At 39.3% G+C, this 15,803-nt stretch overlaps 1 protein-coding gene across 1 annotated transcript in view; it reads right to left on the bottom strand.

Moving 5' to 3' along the window:
- The window catches only part of clcn6 (chloride channel 6), a 54,292-nt gene that overhangs the window by 25,368 nt on the left and 13,121 nt on the right, over window positions 1-15,803 (bottom strand). Inside the window, 6 exon segments of the mRNA XM_034590091.1 lie at window positions 1,216-1,342; window positions 2,230-2,336; window positions 3,227-3,293; window positions 3,394-3,459; window positions 7,723-7,788; window positions 7,913-7,972. Coding sequence (XP_034445982.1) covers window positions 1,216-1,342; window positions 2,230-2,336; window positions 3,227-3,293; window positions 3,394-3,459; window positions 7,723-7,788; window positions 7,913-7,972 — 493 coding nt within the window.

Raw genomic sequence — 15,803 nt, 5'->3', positions numbered from 1 at the left:
CGATTTGTCCTTTGATTCTCACTCAAAACTAATTTCTTGGACTGCCGTCATGTTCTGTCTAAAAAAGATGCAGAAAAACTAGTCCACGCCTTTGTTACTTCCAGACTTGATTATTGTAATTCCTTATTATCAGGCTCCAGCAGTAAGTCGTTAAAGACTCTGCAGCTTGTCCAAAATGCTGCAGCACGTGTCCTGACAAGAACCAGGAAATTATCATACATTTCTCCTGTATGAGCTTCACTACACTGGCTTCTGATTAAATCTAGAATAGAATTTAAAATTCTCCTCCTCTCCTACAAGGCCCTTAATAATATGACACCATTATACCTTAAAGAGCTCATGGTACCATATCACCCCACTAGAGCACTGCGCTCCCAGAATTCAGGCTTACTTGTTGTCCCTAAAGTCTCTAAAAGTAGAGTCGGAGCCAGAGCTTTCAGCTATCAAGCTCCTCTCCTGTGGAATCATCTCCCTGTTTCCGTTCAGGAGGCAGACTCCATCTGTATGTTTAAGAGTAGGCTTAAAACCTTCCTTTATGATAAAGCTTATAGTTAGAGCTGGTCCAGACTTGTCTATGCTGCTAAAGGTCTAGAATGTCATGCTATTCCATTAAGGTCTTAGTAGTTTACTAACTAAATTTGAGCAAGATTTGAACAATCTGCTACAAGTGATATGTAAAAGTATATATCTTATAATTTTCTAGTCACCAGAGGGGAGGGGTATGGCTGTCATTCAAAATTGTGTAATCCAGTTACACTTCTTTAAAATTTCATGGTAAAGGATTGAAATTCAGCATGATGTCAAAGGTCATCAAGGAGTATAGTTAACCTACTAGGAGAATGACACTGTGTAAAATTAACTTCATTAATTAAAGTGTGCAAAAAAAGGATGTAAATACAGCACAATACCTACAAAAACCAATATGTTAAAAGTTTCAAGTACTTTAATACATTAATAAAATTACCAAAAAACACTGCTCATCTTTGATTAACTTGCAATTCATGAAAATATATGTTCACTATATCTAGATAAATATTGTAATGTGGGGCATTTTTTCCCTTTGCCATGTGATCTGAAAATTCCGTGTAAGATAAGTTTTATTATGTTTTTGCCGGGGAATTATGCATATTTAATGTGATTTTGTGAAAAAATGGCAGCTGTCAGCCACTTTTATCCAATTAAATTTGTATTGTACACAAGTATTTCATACTTTACCTCCAGCCACACTGAACAGAACTCCAGTAGCCTTACATAGAAAAGTTCGCAGCCGGACAATTCCAGGAATTTTCACACCATTCAAGTAACTTTTAATTTCTGGTATCCCAGAACCGGTAGCTGCTGGCTGGATGATAGGGCACCAAAACATAGCATGTTAGCATCCTAAGTTAGTGTGTTCACTAGTATCACAAACACAGTTTCTTTGAAATCACAATGACCCACATGCAAGAACAATTCTTATTACACTTTCGTTCTCAAATAATGTGCACAAGAGATTTATTAGGGTTATTTATTTTTATCACATTTTCTTTCAGGAACAAACACAATTCACAAGTGTTGAAGACCTGTCATATGAATCACGTAAAATAAGTTTAAAAAATGTGTCTCAAATCTACCCTAATAGATTTAATTTGTCATTACTCTGAAGTAATTAATACATTTAAATAAATTATACCTTTTTATGTTCAACTCTGCATTTCAAATAATAATATTTTTCTACATTCATTCATCTATCTGCTAAATGTCACTGCGTGATGGCCGGGGTGACTAAAAAAAACTTGTGCTGCAAAATAGTGCAGTTGGCTTGCGTCTTGCACATGGCGCACATGGAAATAGCTTTCTAATTGGTAACTTTACTTGTCAAACTCACTGGCTCATTCTAGTTAACTTGACAATTTGTATCCTTTTGTACATTTGCTAAAGTATGGTTGAGATATTTACACATATCTCTGAAGTTAAAAGCGTTTGCTTTCAATGTGTTATGTTTGTACAAACCATCATGTGAACAAATGTATTAGAAATTCAAGACAAAGATATACGAAAAATGTACTTGTATAAACAAATGAAACAACAGACCACAAAAACTCTCAAGGCTTCAAAATAAACAGCATATACTATAGTGTAACTTGTAGGAACCTGAATCAACAGGTTCAATTTTAGGTTCAAATTACATATATAATGCATCAGTAAAAAAATGGGATTTGTTAAATATGTGTATTTGAGCAATCTTACCTCAATGAGGATGAGCACACTGGCAATGAAGACAAAGGTCATGTTAAATGCTAGGAGTTCCACCAGAGACAGAGGTAGACAGCCTTTGTCACTACAATTCTCTATAGCTGGAGGTGCTTAGTTAAGGTTCGACTAAGTTGGTTTCTCAGTAGGTATGGTGCTGAGTGGGAAGAATATGTATGAAACGTGAACTGATTGGTGGTGAAAATGGGGCTTTTGCTCAGGTATACACCTCTTGTCACGTACAGTCACCCAGCTGCCCTTGTAGCTTGGGAGCTAAAGGAGCTACGCTGGTTCAACCTGCAAACAATTTGGATTCCCTGGTGAAGAGCCAAGCTTCCAAATCACTAAGCCAACTCTCCATCACAGTGAATAATTTGTTTTGATTGCACATAACATTATTTCTGAAGGCAAAGGAGTAAATGAACAGAAGACACATGGAGCAAGAGAGCAGTAAAGCTGTAGTAACCCGCATTTTTTGTGTAAGCATTCTGTAACAAATACACATCTGACATCCAAACAGCTTGAAAATTGGTTGAAATATAAATGAATTATGAACATTTTAATTGTGTATACACCTCCTGCCTATCATGTGCATTAGAGGACGCAGCTACACATACCAAGGCAGCCCAGGTTAGATTTAAGATTCAACCGAGAGGTAAAACAGCAAACAAGATGCAGTCTGGTTAAATGTAAATATCTGTTATGCTATTGAGTGGTAGAATTAAAGCAACATGTCTTAAACATCCTCTGTTTTTAGTTGACTATGATAGAGCTGCAATTTACTGGAGGTCAGAAAGTAACCACCGAGACTGCATCGTCTGAGAGAGCATGCATGTACAGTATGTGTGTGCGTATGTGTTTTTCTAAAAACAACACAACTATTTCACAAAATACTTGACACAGGCTTGAAAGTGGCCCTACCACTGCACAGTAGACAAAATATCAGGCTTTTTTGAAGAACCATTTTCATAAATGCTTCTGTGTTGAAGGATACAATCACCAACCAGGGTAAATTTGATTTTAGTGAAGAGACGTACAAAGAAATCCACAAACAGGCCCACCTGAAAGAAACATGGCAGTAATTTCCCCTCATCATTTGCAACATGTTAGAATTAGAATTCAAAAAATAATAAAACCCCAAATTATAGGTAATGCACCTACCAGACCCACTGTGACTCCAATAGTGAACACCATCATCCATCGTACTGCTTCATACTTTTTAGCTTTCTATTGGTGGATAAAAAAAAATTGTAATCGACATAAAATATCTAAAATTGAGAATTACAACCATGCAAATATTAAATTGAAATTGTGGGTTTAAAAAATTATTTTCTTAGATTTCAACTTTTAAGTGACAGCTCTGACTTCTGTGAAAGTAATTTCCGAAAGACTTTCAAAACATCCCTACATAATAGGCTCATTCTGTGTCAAATCCTTACAATTAATTTCACATTCATGAAATTTTGATCATATAAGAAACCGATGGAACTGAAATGGCATGTTTCTCTTAAAGGGATAGTTTATAGAGGCATTTTATGTTTGTTTTTAAATTTGAAGGAGTAGTCACCAGTTACTTAAATTGTATTGCATTTGGCTGTAACGCTGTTTACCCCTGAAACTCCTAAAGTGTTTTGTGGACTCAACCACTTCACCCACCCCTCCATCAGCATAGTGGTGAGTAGATGATGGGTGAATGTTCAACTTTCAGTGCACTATCCCTTTAAGGAAGATTTGAAGGGAGGCCCTGAGAGCATGCATACATTTTTGGTCACATTGTGGGACTTGGGGATGGGCTGTGTTATGTCATGGGTGTTTTTTTGTGTTGTCAGGATTTGCACCGCGTTTAACATTACACACTGTTAGTGAAACTGTGAAATTAAGCTGTTTTCTCTATTTGCATGTGTTTTGTCTATTTGCATTCATTTTCTTAAGTTGCAGTTGCAGCTCAACACGAGCTCTCAGGGCCAGATCTGCTTTAATATAGGTCACAGAGAAAGGGTTCTATTATTTTATTAAGCTTATCTTCAGCTCCATATTTATATTACTAGTTTCCTAACCCCAATCAAAAAAGGGTTAATCACCATTTCTAAATGCCCGAAAAATCACCATTTTCTATGTATATTGTTGTGGGAACAGAAAGATAAATGACAGAAGGCTGATGTTGTGCAATAATAGGTAGACTTGATGTTGGCTAATTATTAATAATCATAAAATTATTTATTAAAATAATAAAATTATTAATTAAAAACAATAAGGTTATCAATTAAGAATAATGAAATTATTAATGAGAAACAATACAATTATCAATTAAGAATAATACAATTTGTAATTATAATTTATCAAAGACGGGGCACCACCCTGGTATCAGGGACCAACAATCAATCTGTAAAGATCAGTCTCATAGAATCTCAATATTTACTATTAATGGTTGTAAAATGAACAGTGAAGGTTTAAGTTCAAGCACTGGCTATCATGTTCCAGCTGTATTCACATACATATGCACAAATAATCACAAAATACCGGTACTTTACATACAATAGAATTTATTAAAGATAACAACATCAATGTTAATTAATGACTATTATCCTAACAAGAATCCACTATATCAAAGATCACAACACTAGCACTTAACACGATTTATAACACACATGTAATACCTGTGTGTGTGTGTGTGTGCGTGCGCGCGTGCGCGTGTGAGAGAGAAGGGGGAGTCAAGATGGCGTACGAAGTCACGGGGGATGACGTTGTATTACTGAATTTAAGATGGCGGTCTAACCGCGTGGTGTCGTGTTACTGAATTCAAGATGGCGGTCTAACCACGTGATTTAACGTAGGATCGAATTCAAGATGGCGGTCTAACCGCGTGATTTAACATAGGATCGAATTCAAGATGGCGGTCTAACCGCGTTGTTTGACCAACAGGAAATGGAGAACAAAGGGATGCTTTTGTCTATCTCGTGGTTCAAAACGCCGAATGGCGTCGAGATGCGATCGCACTCTCTAAGTCCCCGGACAAGTATAACACGTGAATTATGTGGATGCAGGTCGGAACGTGTGTGCCGGCGGGTTTAGGAGCAAAGAGAGAGAGAGAGAAAAGGAAACATGCAAAGAATGATCAGAGGAGATCTCAAACACCGCCAGAGACAACTTTGCGGGGACTTTACCACTCGGTACCCAAGCGGACGAACTAAGATCCGTCCAGCTGTGTACCGATCTTTTAATGGGTTAAAATCTCCGCAAAATTGGTCTAACGGTAAACAGTGTGGCACTATAGCCGGAAACGCAGATTCGTCACGGCGCGCTGGCACAAAACAAAGGGAGGCGGTCCTACAGAAATATACATTCAAATAATAACACGCTAATGTTTAAACTAGTCTCTGCCCAGACATAAGCCTCTTACTTGTTGCTGGTCCACGGTTCGTTGATGCGCGGGCAGCGCGTTCCGGGAAGACAAGTGAATTGTGTTCGTGGCCTCTAGAACAGCTGATTCGCGCGGTGGCAGCGGGGATTGAGCCGGGCCGGATAGGAGAGAATTCGTCTCGTTCTCCTGGGCGAATGTGTCCTGCCCTTCGTGGCGAATGTTCTTGCCCTTCTGGCGAATGTTCTTGCTCTTCTGGCGAATGTTCTTGCTCTTTGTGGCGAATGGTTTTTGCTCTTTGTGGCGAATTTACGTGCCCTTCTGCAGGTATGAACAGCTGAGGAGCAGCTGTACTTGTGGATCCGGAAAAGTCTGGGGGAACTCGGCCGCGAGTGAAAGACTTTGCCGCGGTTGTTTTCAAATAAAGCTCAGGTAAAAAAGGGAAGTTCACAAAAATAAAAGGGAATGAACTTAAGGTAAAAATCAAAAATACAAACGTTTGGATTGGTTGCTCCTTTAAGTGTCTGGATCATCTGGAGGAACCGGGAGAGGTTCTGGTCCTATCTTCAGCGCAGCGGGAAAAAAGCAATGAATTGAGGGGGTTCTCTGTATTTATTACCTGAGAAATGTCCTGCCTCCCTCCAGGGGGGGCCGTGGGGTCTGTTGGCTCTCAGCCAATGGAAGCCCGAGTTTAAAACTCGGCGGCAGTCAAAAAAACACGGATGCCCCAAAAGCATTTTGGGTGCTCTTCGGCCTCACAGCAGGAAACAACTCGAGGCAGGCTGTTAAGGCCCATGTAGGCCTCATCCCTTTGTCTGGACCCGATCCCCAACACTGATATATACATTTAACATTTTTTATTGATGACAAGCCAAATGATAGTTATTAAGATTGAAAAATTAAATAAAATTCAAACTAAAACATACCACACCATAATTAAATTTGGCTGTCTCTTTGCTATGCCTCTGAGCATAGGATGATGTTATTAAGATTTTTTTTTAATCAAATTTAAATATAACCTTTATCCTAAACAATTGGGGAATCTTAGCCTTTGCTCTCTTTTTTTTATGCAAATACAGGACAGTTGAATAAAACTGTTCTTTTCTTTTTTAAATCAACCAAACCTTTACACAATTAAATGTGAAATCTGAATCTGAGCCCATCTGCAGAAGCAGTGTTGTGCCAGTTCACACTTAAAAAGAACGAGTTCCAAGTTCAGTTCATGCAGATGAAAATGAACTAGTTCTAGTTACATTTTATTTAACTATGTGTTTGGTTATGAATCGATGGTGTCGGATCATGTCTGCGTGTCGCTCCTCTTATTTTAACAGTCCTGTTAGTCCTGACTGTGAGCGTCACGTCTCATGTTGTACTGAGCACAAAATGTTGAGGAGTCATTTTCATGATGTTTAAATGCAGCCTCATAAACTCTAGAGCGAATCAAACAAACACTAAGTGACTTCATGTACTGATCAGGTCCTGATAACTAGTGATGAGTATTTATTAGTTCAAGTGAGAGCAGGTCAGAGTGGAGGAGGACACAGAAACTCCAGCTCGGTACAAACCAACTGCAGCTTCTGCTCTGATCATGACGCAGAGGCTCTGTATTTCACTGTTCTACAAAGTCTCTTACCGGCTGCTTAACGTGAAAGAGCTCTGATCTCACTGCGTGTGTCGCCTTGAGCGAGTGAGTGGGGGCGGGTATGGGTATATGGAGCGGGTCATTCTGCGCGTATTTGTGTTAAATAAATTAACGAGTTAATCCCACGAATTAATCATCAGTTTGAAAAAAAAAAGTTTTAGTTTGATTTTATTTTTCAATCTTAATAACTATCATTTGGACTTGTCGTCAATAAAAAAACAAATGTTAAATGTATATATCCACCTTCTGTAATTTATCTTTCCGTTCCCATAACCATATACATAGAAAATGGAAATTTTTCGGGCTTTTAGAAATGGTGATTAATCCTGAATAATCGCAGCTACCCTGTGATTAATCTGATTAAAAATGTTAATCGTTTGACAGCCCTAGTAAAATTATAAGGTGAAAAATGCACAAAACAAATTACATGCGCATGCTCCATTGATATCCACAGTTACTCGATTAAATAAAACTCAACTTATTGTCTTACCCTGTTGTCCATCCCCTCAAGAACCTCCACATAGGACTCATTAATGCATCGATCATAATCCAAGCTCTGTGAAAGCAAAAACAAATACTTTGAAACCATCACCTTGGTAGTGGATCCATTGCCCCTTTTGTACCAGGGACAAGGCACTGAAGACCTTTCTCTTAAGGATAGCTTTTGACATGTTTTTCACCTCATAGTCTTTCCTTGGTAGAATCTCATCTTCTTCATCTCGAAATTCTCCAAGGATTGTCTGTGGGAAAAGAGTAACATACAAAGAAGAATACAGTATTATCACAGAGTCATCAGTGTGTCTGAAATCAATAATGGGTGTTTTCTGAGTTATGGTACGGTACCACTCTGACAATTGTTTACCCAATAAGCAAATTGTGGCCTTGGTATGAACATTGGTTTTGGGTGATGGTGCATGTGGCCACATTCTTTTAGTATTGTGAATGCAAATGCTTTCTGTGTCACATTGATGGACCACCTACTCAGCTGACATATTCTTACCTGCTACAGTTTCATCTGGATAAAATTATATACTTCTCACTGCCCATATACTGATTTATTTGTGGCCTCCACCACAAAATGACATTGGCCACCACATACATTTTTTTTAGAAATGGGTAAAATTTCCTTGCACAGGGGCCATTGACTCCATCAATCCCTTCTGGCTCCCCTCTCTCCCGCTCACTTTTATCTTCTTACAGCGACACACATACTAGTCGCACCAGCTAAAAACAACAACAACACAGCGCACGCACAAACAACATGACTAGCGAGAGATTTCACCACACAGCGCAGATACAAATTATGTGACTCTCTGAGATGCATGACACCATAGTTGAATATCTCAGTTATTACAATTCTTATGGGTATGTTGGGACCTAGTATTTGTGAACAATAGTTGGGCCTACATGTGTAGCCAAAGCCTGCAACCACATTTATTATTTTGTACTGGAGACAAAGGAGAGCTTCCAGAACTCAGTCTCCCAGGGTGCTTCAACTTCACACCTAGGTGTTAAAACTGCCCCTGGACACAACTTTCAACCACTATTCGTCGCTGTGGGCCCCATGACCCATGAGGTCACCAGGCCAATATAAGCCCAGTTCCCTCTCTCTTTCTACTCACTATCCTGGAGGAGAGGTGGGTATCTCTCCTCGTTCTACTCACTTCTCCTGAAAAGGTGTAGCTCTCCAGCTCACCCAGCTAGGGAAACTTCCTCCCTACCCAAGCTCTACCAACCTTTAAGCAGGCCTGCCTGGAGCAGACTGCTAAAACCTTCCTGGCCATCTGCCATTTTGAAACTTACACACACACACACACACACACACACACACACACACATATATATAGTACATACACGTTTAGTTAGTTTGTGTGTCTATACTTTTATTACTTTCATCATAGATGTTTTTCTTTAATACAAATCTTCATTAATGTTGCATAAGTGTGAATTTTGCCAACCTCTACACTGTCAAGAACTCCATATCCTTCAACTTTGCTATCTACCTATTTGGTAATTTTGGTTATTAATTTAATTGTTAATCAGAGTTCCAAATTTGTAGTAAGTAGTTTCATGAGACTTAGCCAATAAATGGGCTATCTTTTCCCTTCCTTTGAAGGGTGGTGCCCCGAGGTAGCTATAATCAATTAAAGTTATTATTTAATATTCATATTCATATTAGAAATATGAATATAAATATTTTTCTGAAAACCAAATTTATTAAATGCCCAAAGGCACACCATTTAATGGTGTCACGCTTAAGGTATAATAATCACAACAGGTATGAAACTGTAACGTATGAAAACACGGTTAAGGTTAAATCGGTTAATCCCGACATCCCTAGTGTGGACGCTCAAACCTGATAACATCGGCGCCGAAATAAAAGGCACGACGTTTCACTTTTCACATGTGCCAATCACACAACCAGTGTGGCCCAGTCGTTAGAAACCCAGTACATCAACTAAACAGTAACAAGACTGAGCTCATGGTTGTGGCCCCCAAGGCTCTCCTCCGTTAGGTTGGAGATCTCCTCCTCAACATCGACGGCTGCGCCATCTTCCCATCCCCTGAGGTCCGCAACCTGGGTGTCATTCTTGACTCCACTCTCTCCTCCCAATCCCACATCAAATCCGTCACCAAATCCGCCTTCTTTCACCTAAAAACATCTCCAGACTCCGGCCTTCACTCACCGATTCCGTGGCATAAACCCTCACTCATGCCTTCATGACCTCCTGCCTGGATTACTGTAATGGAGTCCTGTCCGGTGTACAGAACTCTGCTGCCAGGGTTCTCACCCGCACTAAGCCCTGGCGGGACAATACCTCTACTCCCTAGCCCCACTATATTTAACCGACCTCCTCGACTCGACTAAGAAGGCTGCAGTCATCGAATTCAGGTTGGCTCTCCATCCCCAACACCAAACTGCAAACTTTTGGAGACAGAGCTTTCTGTGTCACAGCCCCTACCCTCTGGACCTCTCTCCCTGCCGAAATAAGCAATGCTGCATCTCTGGACAGCTTCAAAAAACTCCTCAAGCACCACCTGTTCACTAAGGCCTTTGGCCTCAGTTAGTGCTCCACCCTGCTGTTTATTTCAATCCTGTTTTGAGCTAATTACTTTTTTTCATTTCTCTTCTGTTCCGTCCTCACGGACATATGTAAAGCGTCCTTGGGTCTTTTGAAAGGTGCTATATAAATTCAGACATTATTATCAAAACAGACCCAGAAGCCTCAGACTTGCTAAACTCTGAAACCCAGTAAAGGATGAAAGACGTAGGGGCAAAGACGCAGCCCAGGGGTCTCATTTATAAAACAGTGTGTGGTATTCATACTAAAAGTATAAAGCCGGAAATGGCGTACGCAAAAGAATGGCGTACGCAAAAGAAAATTCCAATTTATAAAACCGTGTGCACGCACAACTGAACGCAATATTCACTTTATAAATCACAGTCCACCTGAAAACGTTCGTACGTGGATCTGCCTTCAAGTCGGCCCTCTACACGCCCACTTTCAACCATAAATGGTCAATGCAAAGCACGTCATGAATATTAAATTATGCTGCTGACCAATGGGTTTCCACCGTGAGTCCTGACAGAGTCACGGCATCAAGCGATGAGAAGAGGAAGCAAAACGTTCCGACACTGACATCGAAGTGTTTGTTAGTGAGGTGGAGGTGAAGGCACAGCAGTGATGTCACTAATAAAGAAAAATACACTGATACTCTGCTGCTGCTGTGGATAATACAGTGTGTGAGAGTGAGCACGATAGAAAGAACAGAGCCTGAAATAAAAAAAGATCCAATTCAAAAGGTGGAGGCAAAAAAAAACACCTTCTCAGAATGTGAGGGAACTTGTTGTATTGTCTGTTCGTATTTTAATCATCCAAAACGGCAGGATTATTAAATTCAGAGACAGCTGTGTTGTCCCCAATGTATAGAATTTAACAGAATTATTATTATATGCTCGTGTTTGTACTGGGATGGTTCGGTTCCCGTCGGTCGAATCTGTACGATACTGGACTCAGTTCAGCACAAAGATCACAGATCAATAGAATCTATATCAGCTGATCAGACGTCGCTGAACCCTCGTTTCCTCCTCATCCTTCCATTCGCGTGCATCCATCACGCAGAATCACGCACCAGTGTCACGGCAGTATTTATTTATTTAGAGCATCTGGACCGATTACCTCACATCAGTGGATCCTAACTAGGGTTGCAAAATTCGGGAATATTCAAAGTTGGAAACCTTTCCATGGGAATTAACGGGAATATACGGGAATTAACGGGAATAAACTGGAAATTTGTGGGTAATTTATACTAACTGTATTTACCTTGTCATATATAGACATAAATATAAACATTTTGTTTTGTCATAGCTGATTTGAGCCCTGAGGAAACTTTGGGCACTTGACTATATGCTTCTGCATCTTTGTGCATTCTTAACATAGGTCTTTGCACAGTATTTGCAAATGTACACAGCCTTTCCTTCTACATTGGCTGGGGTGAAATGTCTCCACACATGAGATAGTGCACGTGGCATTGTTCTGTAGAATAAGATGAGAAAAAAGCTTTTAAAAAACACTAATGCAATGCCAGAGATATAAATAGTTAGCTAAACAATTGGAATCATTTTTACAATTGATGGATAAATTAATAGAAATAGGCTAGATGAACAGATGAACAATCCTCAATCAGCATGCTTATATATTTTCCCCAGTAATATCATCAAAACTTCCCTGACTAGTCCTTGGGCTAATGCATTAGTGTGGCCTCAATAGCCCTGCTGTAGTGTGCAGGATGCTGGGAATTATCTGTGCATGTGATGGAAGAATGCACTGTGCAGGGTTGAAATTCAACGTGCAGCGTGTGCTGCATTCCATACATCTTTAAAACAGAGTTTTGAATGACGTTTTTATTGCTCAGCGTTTAATTTGCGGTAAAAAAAAAAATTCAAAATTCCCGAGCTTAACTTCCCATGGAAAGTTTCCGGAAAGTTTCCGGAAATTTACCGAAAATTTTCCACCCCTTTGCAACCCTAATCCTAACCTCCACTCCGGGATATTATTTGGAAAGTTTCTTCATTTCTTGTAAGTGATCTCCAGTGTGCTCTGTGTGCTCTGTGCCCCTGATGGCACAGTCACGTTCACTGCATCGATTTGATGATACACGCACAGTGTTAGAAGATATTAAAAACTGTTAATGACTCGGCTCTGTAACTCCGCTGTTTTATGGAATCTGAACATAATTTGCTGTAAGTTTTATATATTTTTCGATTAAAAGGTTTGTGTGGAACAGATATGTCACGCGAGCACAACTAAAGCTTTTGGTTTTTATGTAAATGATGAAGTGGATCAATAATCTGGCTTCAGTTCACCACCTCACGTCTTCATCGCCACTTTCCCGTCTCCAAAACGTTTGTACGCATGGGTCAGAGTTTGCGTGGAAATGCGCAAATTTTCCCGTCAAGTTTGTTTTTATAAATCCCAACGTTTGCGTGAGAAGTGACGTACGTACGTTTCAGGCCCCGTTTTGTGCGTACGCAACGGTTATTAATGAGACCCCAGGCCTGCCTTCATACGTTTCTGTCTTAAGTGTGGAGCTGAACCAGGTCAAATCAGAGGTTTGTGCGACCTTAGAAATGCATATTATATAAGTATCTGCCACCATTAGGGGTGAGAGTTCATCCTTGAACCAGCATCCACAAGTCTTTTTCAGAACTGAAAATTTACTTTGCCACTTTACATGACACAACTCTGAAAGAGTTCGAGCAATGTGCAACAAACCAATCTGACACACTTTCCACACTTCAGACCAGAGTGGATCGTTTGACAACAGAGATGAAAAAGCTGAATGAAAACTTGAAACACTTTGAGCTATGTTAGAGAAGGAACAGTATCAGGATCATGGGAATACTGGAGGGAAAATAAGGTTCAAGGCCCAAGGACTTTATCTCTCAACTCCAGAATCAAGACTAGGAGAGCCACCAAGACCATTTAACATGAGTTTTAATATTTATCACATTTGTAAAGGAATACTACAGAATGAAGATCCTTAAATGATTAACTAATTATATAAATTGGCCTCAATTGTAATGCCTCAATATAACAGAGGTGTCCTTTAAAAACTTTTGTTCCACTGAGGTCAATCATCTTGTTAATAGCACTGCAGATTCACTACGAGTAACACTAGACTCTATAGCACCTCTAAAAAAGAACCTTGTAAAGCATAGGAAATTAGCTCCTTGGTATAATTTCAACAATTTAAACAACCTTCACAAAAAACTAGAAAGGAAGTGGTGCTGCAACAATTATGCTAAAATTCCCTTGGTCTTAAAATATAAAAGAAGGCCCTCTACAATGCCAGAGCTGCCAACTGCACTGCAGTAATAGAGGAAAATAAAAACAACCCCAGGTTTCTTTTCAGCACTGTAGCCAGACTGACAGAGAGTCATAGCTCTGTTGAACCCAGTATTTATCCAACTCACTTAAACTGTAATTATTGGAAACAAAATTAATCAGTGTAATGGCAGATTTTGCATTTGTGTAATGTTTAATAGAAGAACAGATATGTATTTAGAAGAAGTAGATAACAAATGTGTTTCTGTGACTTACAAAAGTTGCAGAGGGGACTATAAGTGTTTATGGCCCCCACATGTGTGTCTTAGCAAATGCTTCACTGCAGGGGTGTTACTTAGTGTGTCTGATAGAGATGGGTGAGGGGAACTCTGCATTGTATACAGCACTGGGGTCTTTTGATGTTGTAAATGAAGATAGAGGTCACACCAGGGGTCTGGGACGGAGATCTGAGACAGGAACTCTGCCCAACCTGGTCAGACATCAAGAGGCTGAAGAATACCTTTTGGCTCCTCGCAGGGAGGGGCTTCTGATTGTATAAGTGAAGTGATTCTCCTGTGCTCTGTGCTCATTCTATACACGTCACACTAGGTGGCTGTGTGGGGTGAGCCCACCTGCAGGTGTTTTAGTTGAACTTTCCGAGAGACAATGTTATGTGTGTATTATTATACAATAGAGTATCATTATTAAACAGAAACTGCCACCACAATTTTGGCGTTGTCGGCAGGGTCACTCGTGTGAGCAGACACTCTGGATCTCGATGCTGAGGAAAGTCTGGGACTCATACCTCAACAAATGAGGGCCGAATGCTTGAGAGCCAGGAGTGCACTCACTGAGGTGATCCAACGGACCTGGTTTGGAAAACAAGCATTGTCTTTCGGGTGAGTAAAATTAAAATGTTATGACCTTTAGGAAAAGGTCCAATGTTATGATCTTTAGGAAAAGATCCACAGATGTTATGACCTTTAGGAAAAGGTCCAATGTTATGATCTTTAGGAAAAGATCCAGGAAAAAGAGATTCACTCATTCATTGTATTGAGGGACAGACGTGTCTGCATGGCTAGGTTTTGGAAATCGGTGTAGGATCCATGAAGCTTCGTTTCGATCTTTAGGAAAAGGTCAAAAATATTATAAATAAGATTGGGCTCTGATGTCGGGCTCATGACTAGTAGTTATTATTAATATATAGTAATATTATTATTATTTTGCAATAGAGGTGTAGCTGGGACGGAAGGACCAAGGCCAGGTCCGGATCGTCTCAGTACAGCAATCTGTTGAAAATCTGATAATTCCAGTACATTTTATACCTGCATGCGAGGTGCTAAAGAGAAGTGTGAATATGAGATTTCTCTAAGGCATTATATCAGGCAGAGTATTTAAAATGTATTAAGGAATCAAAAACGTAGGAACAATAATTGAGAAATTTGCCAAGTGATCAGGAATTACAAGAGGTAATTACAATTGACAACATTATATTAGAGATGGGTTTTATTGTTCCTTACAAAAGCATTTTTTGGAGGTTGGTTGAAGGTTAAAAGCATTTTGGTGTTGGTTGAAGGTTTAAGGTTACTAACACTAAAACACTAATAAACTAAAATTTTGTTGATGGATATGTGTGACTGTGAAAGAAGAAACATGTAGAATTTGATGAAACTAATAAAATATTTAAGCTGAGGATTTCAGCTGAGAAAGCAGAGGAGAAAAGAAAAAGAGAGGAGTGTGAGCATCCTCAAACTGGAGAAAAAGGTGAGTATATGTTTAAATATATTTGGGGTATAATTGGGTTTTTAAAGGCTAATGGTAAAAGGAAAAATAAAAAAACCTCATAACAAATCTTAAAATAAATTTTTTAAGAGATAGAAACGATTTGGTTAAAAAATTAAATTAAGAGACTTAAGTTCTTTTCCACATAAGCAGAACTTTATTTTCCAAATTTCGTATTCTGCTGAACAAACCAGAGTTTAAATTTATAAAATAAGAGTCGGGTTCACAATTGCTGAGACAACCTATTTGAGAAAATAGGTTTTAAAATAGAGAGGATGCCTGTGTCTTTTCCGAGCATGGGAAGTTTGAGTTTAAATTATCTTTGGTAACTCAAACTAAACTGCGTGTGAAAAGAGAGAAATAAAAAGAATAAGAACGAAGTAGAGAGGACAAAGAAAAAGGAAAATGAATGTAGGGATATTTGTGCTGGATTGAAGAGTGTGTGGATGTTGTTTAACTG

This window comes from Hippoglossus hippoglossus, chromosome 7, assembly GCF_009819705.1.
Source record: "Hippoglossus hippoglossus isolate fHipHip1 chromosome 7, fHipHip1.pri, whole genome shotgun sequence".
In the NCBI taxonomy this organism is placed as follows: domain Eukaryota; kingdom Metazoa; phylum Chordata; class Actinopteri; order Pleuronectiformes; family Pleuronectidae; genus Hippoglossus; species Hippoglossus hippoglossus.
Note: the sequence above shows the minus strand (reverse complement) of the source record. Positions and strands in the feature narration are given on the sequence as shown.